This window comes from Sturnira hondurensis, unplaced genomic scaffold (assembly GCF_014824575.4).
Source record: "Sturnira hondurensis isolate 20B ecotype Veracruz unplaced genomic scaffold, ASM1482457v3 Scaffold0015509, whole genome shotgun sequence".
NCBI classification, from domain to species: domain Eukaryota; kingdom Metazoa; phylum Chordata; class Mammalia; order Chiroptera; family Phyllostomidae; genus Sturnira; species Sturnira hondurensis.
The window spans coordinates 2,497,619-2,515,411 of NW_028088140.1; the positions used below are offsets into that span (position 1 = coordinate 2,497,619).

Here is a 17,793-nt window from a genome sequence, read left to right on the forward strand (position 1 = left end):
GGTGCACCTGCACAGTTTCAGCTGTGCTAGTAATTGGAAAATAATCTCTGGGGAGAAACCATTTCAAGCCTTTTTTAAAAACTTTTTAAAACTATAATGGCTTACATATTAAGTTTATATAAACATTAAATTATTTATATGTTTAATATTACAACTCATAATTTACATACTAAATTAACAAATCATTAATTACTCAAAGGTCTGATATTACATGAGCATTCAATAGGAAACAATGAAGTCAGGTATAGGCTGTCCTTTATGGACCTAAGGAAGGCACTTAGAAGGAAAACCACATCATTATGCTTTAAACTTTAACAGAGACCATATACCTACACTTCCTGATGCCTATAGTGATTCTGCATCAGGTCATAAGCTAACTAACAGTTCACTCTCAGTTCATAGAAAATAACTCAGAAAAATTACAGCTTGCAGTAAATAGACATTTAAAAACTCAACTTCATAATATCCATGTCAATGAACAGTAACTACAAGAATATCGTGTTTTAAACTTTAAACCATATATATGTTTCAAATTATGGCATTTTACATTCTGCAATGTGCTGATTGATTACAGATCCAACAAACACATCTTAAGAATATCAATCCAGATGAAAGGAAAAGATGTCACAAGCCAAGAGAATTGCAAAACTGGACATTTTAAGATACAATTTTTAGCTACTATAATGACTATAATCAGAATACAATTTAAAGCAGACATATCACTTACTCCATTAAAATTAAAAAGTGGAAAACACTTCCTATACAGAAGCTAAATTCTATTATCCTAGCAACATTCTATGAAATGTAGCTATTCTCCAGAAGTAAAACAGGTTGTCCTATGAATCCATCTGAGCAAAGTTTAAATTTCAAAGGTAAAAAAGGCTTTAAAATTCTCCAAGAAAAATACCTTAAACTCATCTTCTCTTTACCTTAACAATGTAAGCTACACAATATCTAAATCCTAAACCAATATGCCAAAAGATACTGAATAAACATTGCTGACCAAGACAAAAGGGCATGTAATAGATGGGAAGTATATGACCCAAACTACAAATGTAGAAAAATTGGGACAAAAAAATTAATGCGTTAATGACCAGGAAAAGTAAACTAATGCTGAGTTTTGAAGGATGAGACTATTTAGATGGCCAAGAAAAGGGAGGCTGCTATTAGGTGACAGGAAGTACACACATAAAGTCACAGCAAAAGGAAAGAGAAGGATGTCTGTAGGACACAGCTAGACTAGAAGACTGTCATGTAGTGAGCAGTCAGCAGCACTGCAGTGCTGCAACCCTGCTCTCAAACCCAGGAAACACGATTCATACTGTGTTCTGAGTACCCCATGGAGGTATGCGAAGTGGTGATCCCGGTTAGATAATACTGAAAAGTACCAGATGAGATGCTCCACTAAAAAAAGATTCTGTGAAATAGGGGAGTAAAACAGTGATTACAGCCAGATAAATTCAGTTCATATTACCATATCAAAGTATGGGAGAAGTCCCAAATGGGGAAACTCCATAAACCACTGTATCTTGAATTTGGATTTTGCCCTACTCCCCTCAATAAACTCCTATTAATGTTTCTTAGAACCATTGTTCTACAACACACTTTAGAAAACATGGAGCTATTTTATAAAAGGCCTTCAGAGTCATGAAACGTGTTGATGAAGAGGAAAAAAAGGAACCACTGGAAGTTTATGTGAAGTGGCAGCAGAAAAGTTACTTAAAAATGAACAAATAAAGAATTCTGACACAAATATAAAAGGTAGATTAAAGCAGCAGATCTGAGAATTTTGACAGTAAGACTCTTTAAAATCCTTCTGGGAGCGAACTCACTGAGTTAACACAGTGAATAATAAATCCACATTGCTAACAACAAAGTCATTTAAAAAGCACCTTTTTAAATATTCAAATATTTTGAACACAGTCAAATCATTTTTGAGATCTACTTTTCAGAAAATAACATTTACTCCTAAATTTATCAGGGCTTTACAGTAGTTATACCAGTTTACAGTTAAGCTGTATAATCTCAGATTTCACGGTGTAAGCAAGCACTGGTCCATTCAAAAATATCCTTATTCCTTCTCCAGAGGCCTAGGTGACCGGAATATGAACACAAAGAGGGTATTCGAGGTTTTGAGAAACTATATGGTTGAGAGTGATTGTACTTAGAAATACCAAATAATACTTACTGTGGAGGTAACTAGAAACACTCCATACTGTTTAGAATAAGTGATAACTGCCCTAGGAAAAACTAAATTAAAAAAATAGCTTTAAAAAATATGGTGGAAAGCGTACCTATAGTTTATCTGGATCCCACTGCCAGAACACTTTGTTAGTTTAGATTTGTACAATCATTTGTAATTATAACTCATGATTCCTAAATACGACCCTAAAGCGTAGCCAACAAACCTAAGTTTTGGAACAAATGAACAAAAACAATGTTAGGCAGCCCTGAGTTGGATCTGCTTTGAAATGAATTTCATTATAAAGTGTATTTTAAATACAGATGCAACTATTTACTATATTATTATAAATGAAGCAAAAACAATAGCATCTTAAATCTCATCTTAGAGAGAAAGTAATCCATATATGGCATATACTATTAGATAAAACAGTTCAAAAAGTCTGATCAGTTTACAATAAATGAACCTTTCGACAGACTGCTGAGCTACACGAACTATTACTTGATGTTTCAATGAAATAGCTGTAACTTCTGTCTGAATGCGCAAGGTGGTAAGTTACTAGGCATAACATGAATATTCTTTAAAGATCACTAGGCACTAAAATTCTGGTTTTCAGGGAACAGCAGCTCCTTAACCGAAACTAATAAAAACCACTACTTATTCACCAATTGTATGTCCTTTTGGTTTGAAGAACAGCCAATGTCTTTCCTGCTAACTAAAAATACGAGATAGAATGAAGCGTAAGTGTACAGTACTATATTGACACAGCATGCATTATTTTTACAAATAAGCCCCCAGGTTTAAGTCCTTTGGAATGGCAGGCACTGAGGCATGAAAACAAAAGAGAAGAACATTCTCTGTCTAGGAGTTTACAGTGCTTAATAAGTAACTTAACTAGAGGTGGACCTTCTGAAAGAAGACAATGCATACCTGTAACAAATATTGTCCAACTTTTATCAATTTCACAATTACCACAAAACCGCCACATTACCACAAAGTCCATAAATCAAACTTGGCTAGCTGCTAAACATCTTCCAATGCATAACACAGCCTCACAGCAAGGAATTATTTGGCCCGAAGGTCAACAGTACCAAGAAATTGTGCAAAGCACTTTTGACACATTTGATCAGATACAGCATCTTCTCCACACACTGCACAAATTATTTTTTGCATTTCAACTGTGTTTTTACCTTTCTTGAAATAATAAAGCATAATATGCTGAAAATGTGTATTTTCTCCCATCTTCAATATTAAAATTGCTGCATAAAAATCACCAATTTTGATGTTTTTAAAAAATGCAGGTTGATTTTGACAGCTGTCACAATCCAATCTAACAAAATGGTTTCTAATTGAAGTTAAAGATAGCTAAGCATTACCAGTCATCTTATGTAAAAAAATAAAAAAACTTTTTAGTCAACCCAATAAATCAATGATGTCCTTCTAATTTTACTTTATAGAAGCACCTCTACTACAAAATATAATTTTAAACTAGTTATGAAATTCAACATCAATGTTATTCCAAATGCAGATACTGGCCCCACCCCAAACCTGCTGAATCAGAATTTCAGAGGCAATGCCAGGGCATCTATCTGCACGTTCCTCAGCTCTCCCAGGTGATCTTCCTGCACACTAATGCTGGAGAACCACTAGCTTTCCCGTGAGATACGTAATAAGGTTTTGGATTTCAAGAGCTAAAAATCTCTCAGCTTCAGACTTTTTAAACTAAATTTTATGACATAAATTAATATTTCAAGATTTAGGTAATAAACATATTGTGGACGAAAAATAAGTACAAAAAATTACAGCAGAAATTAAAAGAAACATAAGCCATTTTATTTTAACTCAAAATTTAAGACACACCTAAATCATTTCAGAGACCAACAGGTCTTTGAAAACAAAACTGTAACTTAAAAATAATCCAATCTCCAATATTAAAAACATAGTATTTCAAATATGTTCAAATTCATTTACTCAGCTGTTAAGTGGATCAGGCTATGAACTGTTTACATTACACCAAATACAAGCAATGATTAAATTTATAAAGCTAAGCCCAAACAAATCTGTTTATATTACACTATAAAATGTACTCTGGTCAGAAACTGATTTTTCATAAATTTATATGTAACTTTAACGAATTTACATAAACATGTATAATGGAAAGAGCAATGCAGCAAAAACTACAATCCACCTAAATTCTAGTTCTGGCTAATCTGGCTGCTGGCTATGCAACCTTAGAACCTAGACAAATTATTTTACATGTGGGGACATGTGGTAGGGCAGGGCAGGGCAGGGCGGGGGAATATGGTATAATTGTTTACTCATCTCACGGATCATATAGTGTGAGAATCAAATAAGAAAATATGTAAAGTACATTCTGAAATATTGTAAAGCACTTCATAAATCAAAGGCATTGTTATTATGAGAGCAAAATCTGAGAGACAATCTTTAGGTGACTGCTGTATACAGAAACAATCCATCTAAAAACTGACCCTTCAGATTCAACTGGATATAGAGCACATTTGTAAGTATATTCTGTAAATTATAAACACAAAAGATGAAAAATCAATTCAGTTACCTGTACTATGTCCCCATTTATAACATCTGTTTTTTGTGATCAGATATAAAATGCTAGATAAACTATGAGTTGATAATTATATTTATTCTCTATACTTCCATATATTTTACAATTTCCATAATCTATTTTAACAAAACACTGTATGTTTATATACAAAACATCTGTAAAAACTAAAAAATAAGTCTCTTTAAAAGTTATTTCTTTTTGAAAATTACGCCCATAACTATTTTATCATTTTTCCCAGTGGTATCTCAGATTTTATAAACTGCAAAATAAGCTGCTCTCAGCACCCTTCTATATATTATGACACCTACCAGAAAATAATTCTCTTCCGACTAGGTGAGTAAATACTCTTACCCAAACTATAAAAATATAATTCTTAAGTTTCTGCTTCCTAATCTTTACTTGGATGTTTTTTGCTCATTCATCACAAAATTCCAGAATTAAAAAGTGAAAATGACCAGTTTCAATTGCATATGTGTAAAAAGATAAAAGGATAAAAAGGGCAAATACTGTTTTTGGCTAGTGTTGAAAAGACCAGCGAGAACAGTTTTAATTAACCATTCCTCTTAAAACCTGTTGACCTATACAACTCAATTCACATGATAAAAGACTGTTTCTTCCAAAATGAAGTATGCCGGACAAATAAAATCCCCAAATCAAGATATCTTATCAAAGCATGAGTAATGATGTACAATTAACTCTGCATATATGCATCAACCTAATTGCTCAATGTCTTTTAACTGAGGGCCATATTCCACAGATTGAACAAGCATATACCACCTTTCACTTCAAGCAGATTTGTTTAGATTTAACTTAATAAAATTTATCTTTAGTTCAATAGCTTATGTTTTATAGCAGTTCCTGAAGAAATCCCAAGTGCTGAAATTTAAATGCAGATAGGCCAATAATAGCTTGTCGTTTATAATGACAACTATATTAATATCCACATATTAATTTATTCATTACTTAAGAGCTAAATCTTTGTTTCTTTATGGTATATTTGCAGTCACAATAATGGAAAACCTTTCTGAGCCTGAGAGATAGTGTACCTTAAATGTTTTATTTGTGGGGGAGGGGGACAGGAGGAAGCAAGTGGCAGGGAAGGAAATCTCACCAATTCAACTGTGACTACAACATTCGGTTTCTAAGCAATAAAAACTCCATTTAATTTCATATGAAATACACATGAGAGGAGTCATACATGAAAACCATTTTTCTGACACTGTATTTAATAACTCTAAATGAAGTCCCGCTTCAAGACCTAATTTGTATTATTTTAAAACAATACCAAATTAAAGAATTGGCCCTGGCTGGTGTGGGTCAGTGGGTTGAGCACTGGCCTGCAAATTGAAAAGGTCACCGGCCCGATTCCTAGTCAGGGCACATGCCTGGGTTACCAGCCAGGTCCCCAGTTGGGAGCATGCAAGAGGCAACCCATCAGTGTTTCTCTCCCTCTCTTCCCCTTTCTAAAAATACATACATACATACATACATACATAAATAAATAAATACATAAAAACAGGTACAGTAATTGAAAAGTTCTCAGTAAAACTATAAAAGGCAAGCTGCTGGAAGATGAACAACAAACAAAAAGAATTACTATACCTTATTCAAACAAGGTTAATAATTTTACATGTTTACTTTAGAATGTAAATAGCACACAAATTTAAAAAACTGTAAGACCACAATCATGCTGATAGGTACTCTTATTTGGGGACAATGGCTAGTTGCCACTTACAATGTACCTATTACTTATTTCTTTTCCTAAGTGTTCAGGCCCTAGTTTCTCACCGCATCTCAGAATCCTACACTAAACCCCAAGCTTCAATTTAAAAACTATGATTTCCCATATAATTGCAGGAATCCCCCCTAAAAGAGTGAGGGATTACGGAAAGATGACGACAAAATCATCTTATAAATGAGGATGTCAATAATGACAACTGCAATAAAAATCAAGAAGGTGTACTCAGAATTTTCACAATTTTAATAAAACAAAATCATGAAATTTTAAATTAAAGGTGGCGCTCTGTCCTCAACTCACCCTACTGTGAGTCACTTTTGCAGACTATATGGTAGGCAATAACAGTTACTTTTCAAAGATCTTTGCAGTTAGTTACACCCAAGCCAAAATCAGGACAGAGATCCACCGTTAATTACAGCAATTTAACTGTCTTATTCAAAGCAAGGTAGAAACTAAAACATCCCCTTGAAGTCATGGCTAAATAAGCCCATGTCATATATTAGCTTTCAGAGGTTCCCTTTAAAGAAAATGTTTTCCATTTAGTTTAAATTTGAACTCACCAGGTCGAAAAAGAAAGAGGGGGAGAGGGATCCACCAGAAAGGCACAAGCACAGAAAGAGATTCTCCTCCAATCCCTCTAATTCCCGCAATCCGCCTCTGCCACACACAAGGACAGGGAGTCTGGGGAAATCTAGCAGCAGGGCAAGCAGTGAAGGCCCTCCATTCACTCACATGGGCCACTATCCAAAGGGTTACACACCCTCTGCCCCAGCAGAGCCTCATACAAAGCAGATCCTTACAAGTACTACTTATTATAACATACACCCACGCTGTATAAAAGCTTTATTTTAAAATAACACTGTCCTCAGGTGGGGGAGGTTAAACACAACAAAGGCTTCCATGTTGAATGAAAGGCAGATAGTCCACGACAGACACAAGCATGTACCTACACACGTAAGAAAATAACCCCCTAACTAATTTATCAAGAACAGCAATTAAAACCAACAGGAGCCATTATATTATTAATAAACCCAGAAAAGTGGACCGCACAGCAGCCAAAGTGGCTGTCCGCTGCGATCTAACCCAAGGGAAAGGTAAAAATACACCTGCAATCCCTCCGCAGATTCAGAGATCCCTTCAGCCCACCCTGAGTACCCCCTGCCCTGCCCTAGGCGTCAAGCCCGCTGCACCGCACAGGATACAAGCACACTTTCCAGCGCTGCCAGTCCCGCAGAAAACTGGCGAATGCAATGCGCACCGAGTCCAACCTGGCTAGTGACCGTGGCGCAAGACCAGGGGTCGCTAACTAGCTTAGCCACAGGATTCTCCTGCAGGATGGAATAAAACAAGCACACCCCCAACCTCGTAACTGAAATGCGGTTCTTTCTCACTGACCCTTTCCAAAGAGGGAGTTGGAGAATGCAGGGCATTTTCTTTTTGTTCTCCTAAACTAAATCCCAAAGCGCAAATCGGAAGCAACCGGGAACATCTTCGGGGGCTCGAAGGGGCAGACGCCGGGAGAAAGGCGAGACAGCGGCTCTCCAACTCCAGGGAATCACCGTCAGGTGTGACACGAATCAATCACCACCGAACAGGGTCCAACGAGGCGTCCCCTTCGGAGACCGAGTGGGCTCAAAGCCGGGGATTAATGGGTGACCCTCTCCGGACGCGGGGAAAGAGGGCCGGCCACCGCTGCCCTCAAGGTCACCAAGCGCCGGGCGGGGGCGGCCGGCGGCGGGATGAGCTACCTCTAGGACGAGGCAGCTCGGAGATCTGCGGGTGTACACACCAAGCCCCACTGAGCCCGGTCCCTCGGGTCTTGGGCGGGGCCTCTCACCGGACCCGGTGCTGAGGCGCACGCCCAGGAACCCGCTCACCTTTACGATCTCCTGGTGCGGGCACGACAGGAGACAACCTGAGAGAGGCCCCCCGAACGCCCTGGACCGTTTCTCCCGAACCCGCTAACGTGGCTGCAGTCCGCGGGGCACCCAGCTGCCAGGGCCCTCTCCGCGACACCCTGACTCTCGTGTTCCGCCCGGCCTTCCCGCAGGTGACTTGTCCCATCGCCCCGGCCGCGGGAGGACAGCGGCCGCCACTCACCTCGCCGGGCAGCAGGAACCATTTTCCGAAGGAGTAAAGGAAAAGGAGGGTGCAGGAGGGTCGAGGTCAGGGTAAGTGACAGCGGGAAGCGCAGAGAGTGGGGGCTCGTTCCTTGGAGTGTCCGCAGCCGGCTCCTAGGGCTCGGGGCGCCACGCGGAGGTGCGATTGCACCTAGAGAATGAGGCGGTCACGGAGCCGAGAGGCTCGGCGTCCACCAGCCGGGGCTCCCTACTCACGCTTCACTGTGAGGAGGCGGCGGAGCAAGAGGAGGCGGCGCCCGGCCCGGCCCCCGCCCAGAGCCCGGCAGCCACCGAGTGGCCGCCCGCGTCCCCGCAAGACCCGCCTCCTCGGCTCCGAAAAGCCGCACTCAGGGCGCGCCGCACTCAACACCGGCAGCCTCACGCCGCCATCCGCAACGCCAGCGGCGGGCGGGGTGCAGCCCCCTTGGTGAGCACCGCAGCCTGGCCCGATCGGGGCGGGGCCCGCGGCCACCGGAGAGGACGGCTGAGCACCAGGGGACTGCGCACAGCTTAGGGCATGAGTCGGTTTGCACCGGGTGGCCCACAAGACTGTCGGGGTAGGCAAGGGAAAGAGAACTCTCACCCGTTCCGGTCTGGCGCTCCCTTCTTTTCACACCCACACGCCTCTCGCTCCACGCTGGCGGCGCAGCTGCTCCCGCTGCCGCCGCCGCCGCCGAAGCTCGCGCCGCCGCCGCCGCCTTGGCTGCGCGCGGTCACGTGATGCGGCCCGCGGGGAGCCTGGGGGCGGGCAGGCGCGCGCCCGCGCGTGCGCGTGCTGAGATAGCAAGGCTCAGACTGGGACTGGGAGCTGAGCGGAGTACAGAGGGCGTTTAAGGGGAGGACCCGGCGAGCGCGTCCCCGCTGGCGAGCGCGCACCTGGCGATAAGAACTTGCCCAGCGGTCGGGAAAGGGTGGCTGGAGTGCGGGGCGGGGGACTCACGCCTCTGCGCGCCCCTCCCTCTCTTCCTTTCCTGAGCGTCCGGACTAGCCGCTGCCCCGCCCCCTCCTTCTAACTCTTTTCCTCCTGCTGCTGCCTGGGATTGGCTGGGCGGTTCTGACGTCCGTGTTTCCATGACGTATCGGGGCGCAGGGGGAGGGGGACGGGCGTGGGCGGGGGAGGGGGTGGCTGGGGTGCGCAAGGCGGTAACTCTGTCAGTCACTGGGCTCTGCCGGCGCGGGGCTGGACTATTGCGAGCGTGGAGGCTGGAAAGCGATGACTGCCGCAGGCGGACGTTTTTCACCTAGGGCCCCGCCAAACCAGCCTCCGCTTGCGCCCTTCCAGAGCTCAGGAGCTGGGCCAGGGAGTGTAGGAGGTCCAGCGCTGCTGGGGACAACTGGTAAAGTCTGATCACTAGTCAGCGGACCTTTGAGCATCTCCTCGCAGCACCTCTTCTCCACTCCCTACCGGACTCCACGCCCGTCCCGGGTCTCGACGCTAGCGCCGAACAACCGAAGTGCCTCGCAGCTCGCTCCCTCTTAGGAAAGGAGAGCCCACCCCGTCCTTTCGAGTGCTGGACGCTCCATCTCTGTTGCTTAGGGTTGGGCCCGCGGAGACCTGACTGGGATCTCGCTGCAGCACCCAAAGTGTTAATGCAGGCGTACCACCGTTGCAAACCGGTCCCTCAGGACTCGAGCTTAAAAATCCGGTGTTTGGGGTTTGCTTTTTCTACATATGTCAAATTGTTGGCTCTTTTAGTTCACTTGTACCATCTTTACCCATCGCCCTTCTTTCCTGTGGGGAAAAGACAAAAAACACCGAGTTATGCGGAATTTAGTTGCTAAGCCTGCTTTGCCCCAACGTTCAAGAGGTTTTGCAAGACAATAAAAAACCATCTGTTGTGACATCTACTTTAAAAATAAAACGGTTTTTTTCCTTCGTACACACACATAGACACATGTAAAGATTAGTGTCTCACCTAAAACACCTTGCTCCAGCTTCTAATCTCTTTTCGAACTAAGCATCAGCGGTCATTCAGAGACCTTGTCAGTATTGTTTTCAACACCTCTTAATCAGAACAAAAATAATTTCTGCAGTGTCCTCCTTTCTCTTAATTCTGAGACTGGAAAAAAGTATTCGTAACATCTTAAAAGCACACAGGTAATTTGAAGGACTATATTATGTATATTCGCTCTCTGGTAGCATTTATATTTAGATTTTTTTAAGGCCTTGAAACAAAATATATAAAAGTTTAGAAAGCAAAAACTCTTTAGTCGTGTCGAAAATAATTTTTTATGAATTAACATGTTTTACCAGGACGTACGTTACCAACCTTCTGAGCTGTGCCCTTCACAAGCAAAGTTAGTCACTGTTAAAGAATTGGTTAGTGTGGTACAATAGTCCTTCCTGGCATTATTTCAAAACTTAGCTGAGCAGATTAATTTTTCGAAATGGCTTAGAGACGTTTAAGAATCGTTGGCTTTTGTCCAACTCTTCCTCCAAGGAAGTCACAATAGAAAACGGAATTATGTATTCTACTTCAATCAAGAATGTGACAAAGTTTAATATATGTATGAATCATTGCTATAGTACATTAGCAAAATGTATAACAGGTTGAACTAGAATTTGTTCACTTTGTGGGTTTGTTGTAGCTCCAAACAATAAAATATACACTCAAACTGTTGTGGTCATGAAAAATTACTCAGCATCTCCATTTTAGAACATGATTTCAATAGAGTTTTTATTTATGGAGATTATATACATTTACATCCAAGAACATATTTATGTGCATTTTAGTGAAATGCGAGTCACATACAATGATATACTTTTATTGTCCCTGTCCTAGGTGATTATACTGTGTAGTTTGGTTTTATATTTTGATTGCTTAAATTGCAAATAAAGGCTGAATCAATATAGAAATAACTGTACAGGTTACATTAGGAAATTCATTTTTTTCTTCTAAAGGTTTAGTATTGAAACACCCTTAATGGCATATGTCTCACTCAGTGTAGAACTCAAGAAAATATTTGATTGCTAAATTAGTGTTTTCTAAAAAAAAAAATGGAACTACATAAATTCAAAGATATTACTAAATGTATAACCATATCCTCTTAATGTTAGACTTCATCCTGTAGATTTAATTGATCCAGAGATACATCATTGCATGATATGATATGAATAGCATAGTATTGTCAAGACTTAATTTTAAAAAGTTCTATTAATACTCTTTGAATACCTTTTTAGTTACAATGCAAAATTTATGAAAGTATTTAAATCCTGTGTCTAGTTACTATTTAGGCTGTAAACATTGTTTGAATATTGGTCATGTATTCAAAATACTGTATTTTGCAAATTGTTAAAGTACATTCATTTTAGTGGAGTAAGTCTAAACTATTGACATCTTTTCTGACAAGCTGATCAACATGAACTAATTGTGTATAACTCATGAAGGCAATTTTCTAAAATCCTCAATATAATCAAGTGTAAAGGGAAATATTAGGATCTATATTTCCTCAAGAAGTTGTCATACATATCTGCAATAAGATAAAATAAAGACATGCCAACAGCAGCATATTTTTAAAACCATATAATTTCCTCAAATACAAACTTGTGTGTATGTAAATGTGTCAGTTCTAACCATCGCAGAATGCTGAAGAGACCTGACAGGTGTAGGGAGGCAGGGAGGCAGAGGATTCAGTGCTTCATAGAAAAATGGTTGTATATGTTCTCAAATTTCCATTAACCTGATAACCAGAGAGAGACATCAAAAGAAATATTACTTAGCTGAAAACCACAGAGAAGTGTTATTAATAACAAATTAATTACATTAGTTGAATTAAATGAAGTATGATTATAGGTAAGCCTAAAATAAGAATTTTCAAGTTGCATAATGGAAAATTTTTTATAGAGGAAAAATGCAAAATGGTTTGATGTCATCATTTGACAGGAATTATTTAACACCCTGTACTCTTCTAGGTATAAGGCATTTTATTTTTCTACCCTCTGTACTCTTCTGGGTATAAGGCATTTCTTCTACCCTAAATGTTGTATAATCTAGGTCATAAAGTATGGTCCCAAATCTACATTTCATAGAATTAAAACAAAAAGGAAAACTCAGATTTAAATGTTGAAGAAAGAAGGAATTTGGACTTGACTCATGCAAGGAGTGATATATAGGGTTTAAATTAATACAAAAGAAGACGGGCATTAGATATGCCAGGAATAAATACTTGGGATTTAACAAGTTTATCACATCTATTGTCTTATCCCTTTATTATTTATGAAACTATTTACTACCATTATGTCTTTCACCTACATAAATGGAACTCATTTATTTTCCCATTAATAATGGTGAGTTACATAGGGTTGTGACATTTGGGTGAGATATCTATATAAAGTTCTTAACAGAGTGATTGTTGTGTACTAAGTGCTCATAAATGTTGTCATTATTACTCAAACATTCATTCTTTACCCTTTGTTACAAGTACATGTACTGCAAACAAGAATGTACATATTTACTTACTTTAATAACCAGAGTTTATTATTGTCACATTGGAAGTTCAGAGGTAGGTGACAGCATGATTGATTCAGATGCTGGACACAGCCATCAAGGACCCAGGCCCAAGGTTCCTACGCTACCATCCTTAGTGTATGGCTACTAAAATATCTTTTTACACTATCATAGGACAATCAGCAGGATTTTTGTCACATTTGGAGCATCTTATATTTCCATACTTTTAAGTGCCTACATTCTTATACGGTTTTTTATTACTGTCTGCCTTTTCTTGGAAATAACTCCTTTGTTTTTTAGGACATTAGAATGTGAGAAGACTAACCCGTGTGATCTGAGCATTGGAGATTTCTGGAGCCACAGTCACAGAGTTTCTGATTGAGTCTGTTTGCATGAAGCCAGCAGATAGATATTTTTGACAGTCCTTTTAGGTAATTTTGAAGTACCTCAACATCTCTGTTTCCTTCATCATAAGTCTTTTTTTGTGTTCTTCATCAGTTCTTCTTTTTCTTTCCTTGGCTATTTCCAATACTAAGTTCTTATACTTGAACATTTCTCTCTATTCTAACTTCTGTACAATTCACCCATTTCATGACCGTAGCCCCTCAAAGACAAGAATAATGTTACTCATCCATTTATTCATTAATCATTTTTTTATCCTGACGGATATCCTCTCAGCTTACTAGGGTAAGAAAACAAAGATGTCGTTTAGGAGACATTAGCATCAAGGTCATACTTTATCTATCCATTTATACTAAGAAGCTTTTTAAGCATTTATTACATGCCACGCCTAACGGAACCTGGCACATAATAGGTCCTTAAAATAAAAATAGGTTGAAGAGAATGAACAAACAAATGAACTATTACCCGTCTGATAATGAATTCTGAATTTGTGTCCACTGCCTTGCTCTTTTATTTTGGTGACTGGGTACTGGGCCATTTTTTTTCTTCCAGATAGAAATATTGGAAAGAAGCCAATTTACCAGTCATCAAAAAACAAGCCACTGAGGAACAGCTTTTTGACTTATGTATTTTTGATGGTAGAGAAGAAGGAGGTCAAGGGAGGCCAGCTGAAAATGCTGGGTAGTGGGTAGAGGTCAGAAGAAGGAGGATCTAAAATAGATAAAGGGGTTACCTTGAAAAGGAACATCTTTTTCTCTGATGTAGAAGAAAAGGACAAAAAAAAGAGTGTGAATGAAGAGTAAAAATTGAAGTTTAGAGGAAAGAGGACACAGGATAAATAGCATCTTAATATTTTATATATAATAGTTCCTTAGAGTCGTCAGTCAGGATTGAGGAAGACTAGGACTGGAATGGGTAGAGTAAAGAAACTGAAGGACGAGCAAATGATAAAGAAGATGCTATCCAAGGCCTAGGTAAATTTGGAGTATGGTTTTATAACAATATAGCTTTACATGATACTCTCCAGTGACTCAGAATTGGGGTTTCCCATTGTGGTTACAGTTGTCAAGAGTTTAAGAAAGTCTGGTACAGAGCTCCTCTGTAGGGATGGACATAAGCACAGATCATCAGACTGCTTGGGATGCTATAAAATACCACAAGCTGGGTGGATGAAACAAAAATTTCTCACAGTTCTGAAGGCTACAAGTCCAAGATCAAGGTGTATAAGGTTTTGTTCCTGGTGAGATTTCTCTTCCTGGCTTGTAGACAGCCATGCTCTTGCTGTGTTCTTTCCTCTTTGTGTACGCATGGAGAAAAGATCTCTGTGGTATCTCTGCCTCTTCTTATAAATCCTGTGAGATTAGGGCCCCACTCTTGTGATCTCATTAATTACTCCCTAAATGCCCCATCTCCAAATACCATCCCATTTGGGGTTTGGGGCTTCAACATACACGTTTTGGTTGGGGGACACAATTCAGTCCATAATACACTTATCTGGTGAGCATTTTTCAGAATTCATATAACAGGGTTATTTCTCAGATCTACTGGACCAGACTTCCTGCATTGTGCAATACCATTCCCCATATGCGTGTGTGTGCACATGTGTGTGTGTGTGTGTCTGTGTGTTGGAAATAGAGGACTCAAAACAGTCATTGCGCACAAATACATATCAACCTAGGTGATTACTGCACCTGGAAATGAGTAATAACCATGAAGTTTTAGTAATAGGAGGGGTGGAGAACCTGAGTGAGGCAGGGATCTGGAAACTGAACCCCTAGTACAGCCAGAATCCTGCCTTCTAGCCAGTGATGTTCTGGTACCAGTTCCTACCAATGGCCTTGCTTAGCTCTTCCAGAAATTCTCACATGTACCTGCAAGAGAGTCAATATTTCAATGCCTGCCCATAGAAGGCATCATCTGCCAAACGGGCTTGTGGTGGAGCCTAGCTGAAAAAAGAGACTGCCCTTTTCTCCTCTCCCATCCTCCCTGTCCTCAACACTAAAAGAATCAAAGCTTCTGGAAGGGAGGCAGGAGGGGAGTAAAAGTGCACAGAGACATGAGTGGGAGGGGAAACCGTTGACTTGGAGATCCAAGTTTGTAATGAGTTTTCCGAGTTGAAAGGTCCCAGAAAGTTAAAAAATCTCCTTCAGATATGAATAAAGAACAAGTATGGGAGAATCATTGGATCGTTGTTGAAATTACTTGTTTAGGAAAAAGACCTCACTGAATTGAGTTGAAGAAATTGTCATGAGAATAAGGACAGTCAAGTAAGTGCACTGGAAGAAATACAAAGCAATTGCAAATCATAGTTACATGGAATATAGCTGGCAGTTTCTAGAGATAGGGCTGAGGAGACAGGTAAGGAACTATTTTGTGGTAGAGACAGAGGGAGCACCAACTTTGAAATTTTGTAGGTAAAACTGCTAAATTATCATCAACATGAAAACCTGGCTATACACTGTGTCTGGTCAGATGTATCGTCTATATTTCTATTCTAAACCTAGAAATACTTATTTCTTTATTAAATTTCTTTATTGTGATCATGGAGACACTTTTGGAGATAGCTTGTCATAGATTCAAATTGTTTTCTTCTATTCTCCTGGCTCTTGTGAGTTTTCTGGTTCCAGACCACAAACCAAGTTCTCAATCTTTGATTTGCATTTCTCTTATGGAACCTGTGTCATCCAGGTTCTCATTCTTTGCCATGAGCCCTAGTAACTATGTCTTCTTAATCTGTTTGCCTGCCCAGTTTTTGACTTCTCAGATCTACTTATATTCACTTCTGCTTGCTTGTTGCTTAGTTTCTCACCTTACCACCTCATCTTGAATTTTAATTCTCCGTGCTTCTGAAAAATTATCCTGATTCCCATGCCTTGTCAAGATTCTCAACTTCTCTGCATTTTTGTGTTTCCCAGCTCTAATTTCTAACCCCCTTTTAATGCTTTGCTGCCACACACAACCCAAACATTGAGAGTTACATGTGTTTTTCCATTATCATATCGCTTATTTTATTCACCTATTTTTTTACATTTTTCAAATGCCTTGTTTCAGTGTAAGCTATATGAATTCACTCTACCGTGAAACAAAGCATTTTTCACAGCAAAATTGTTTTTCCCAGGTAATAATGCCTGTTTATAGTACTACAAAAATACTTATATACTAAATAATCTGCCAGAAAGAATGAAAATACAGTCATATTGATTTGGCCATGTTAAATCCTGTTTGAGCTGCCATTAGCCTACTGATGTAATAGCATGCATATATAACCTGTACTTGTAGTAATATTTTAGAAGATAGTTCTAACTAAAGGTTATAATGTTCTTCTCCCATTTTTTTAAATACGACATATCTTTTCTATCATCACATTAATGCTTGTCTTGCATACACTTTGCCATCTTTTTCTGTGGTATACATTGTCACTGTCCTTTATAATTTCTCTTCATGTCTTTGAAAATGAACTGTTAAATATTTAGCTTTATATTTTTCTTATTTCTGTTTCTTAGCCATCTTTTCTCAGATTTTTGAAACCTTATTCATTACTATTATAAACAGAAAAATAATTAAACTGCCTACCCCATTTCATTTTTTTTATCTGCAAGAATTCAAACAGTAAAGCCAGATATGGTGTCATATAATTGTGACATGATACTTTCTTTATACTTTTTCCCAATATCTTACATACTTTGGACATTTGTAAGTACATTTTCCAATACTAGGTATAGATAATCATCTACATGTATGTATTTATATACATTTTTTCTAATTCAAGCAATACATATATGTATAGCACAAAAAGTGAACAGTCAAAAGACCTCTGCATTTGTGCCCTGACATGAATAGTATCGAAGTTGTATAATTTGTCCTGAGTCATTCTTGCTGTGGGGGCATAAAAGATAGTAGAGAATGTAGTGTCTGGACTTGGGGAATATATACATGTAATAGCCCTGAAAAGTCATAAGATAACAAAATATTTAAATATATAAATATGTGATGGTATAGTACACATTATATAAATCCACGCCAAGGAAATTAAATTCATTGGGAAAATTATTATTGAAAGATGAATCTTAAACTTGGCTTTGAGGAGAATGCAATGTGACATTTAGAAAGAGCCAGGGCTTTGAAGTAAAGTAGGACTGGATTCAAATCCCAGTTCTGAATTTTACTGGCTGTGTGGTCTTGGGCAAGTTCCCCAACTGCTCTGATTCTTTAGCCCCACCTCCCCCCATGTAAAATGGGGACAAACTTCTACACTTGCTGTGAGGATGACATTAGACAATGTATTTTTCATAATATTCACTCAATGACTATTTGTTTATATT

At 39.4% G+C, this 17,793-nt stretch overlaps 2 protein-coding genes across 4 annotated transcripts in view; one reads left to right on the top strand and one right to left on the bottom strand.

Annotated features, from left to right (window-relative positions):
• The window catches only part of ATP2B1 (ATPase plasma membrane Ca2+ transporting 1), a 125,175-nt gene extending 115,584 nt beyond the window's left edge, over window positions 1-9,591 (bottom strand). For 2 of the 3 annotated variants that reach the window (XM_037064650.1, XM_037064651.1), the window contains exon 1: window positions 8,602-8,861. The gene's annotated coding sequence lies outside the window, so the exon portion shown is untranslated. Of the gene's footprint in view, window positions 1-8,601; window positions 8,862-9,204 lie in introns of those variants that run through there. The other variant, XM_037064649.1, reaches the window with a different exon arrangement.
• Window positions 7,234-13,519, top strand: LOC118999885 (serine/arginine repetitive matrix protein 3-like). The gene is made up of 4 exons (XM_037064624.1): window positions 7,234-7,303; window positions 7,965-8,282; window positions 8,854-9,178; window positions 13,370-13,519. The coding sequence occupies exons 1-4, from the start codon at window positions 7,234-7,236 to the stop codon at window positions 13,449-13,451; spliced, it is 795 nt and encodes a 264-aa protein (XP_036920519.1). The 3' UTR covers window positions 13,452-13,519.
• The last annotated feature ends 4,274 nt before the right edge of the window (window positions 13,520-17,793 follow it).

What these genes read in the sequence shown, in the direction of transcription:
- LOC118999885 (XM_037064624.1), top strand. Translation starts at nt 7,234, where the DNA reads ATGGGCCACTATCCAAAGGGTTACACACCCTCTGCCCCAGCAGAGCCT. An exon ending in TACAAAGCAGATCCTTACAA is followed by an intron (nt 7,304 to 7,964) that starts GTACTACTTATT and finishes TAAATCCCAAAG; the next exon opens with CGCAAATCGGAAGCAACCGG. An exon ending in TGGCCCACAAGACTGTCGGG is followed by an intron (nt 9,179 to 13,369) that starts GTAGGCAAGGGA and finishes TTTGTTTTTTAG; the next exon opens with GACATTAGAATGTGAGAAGA.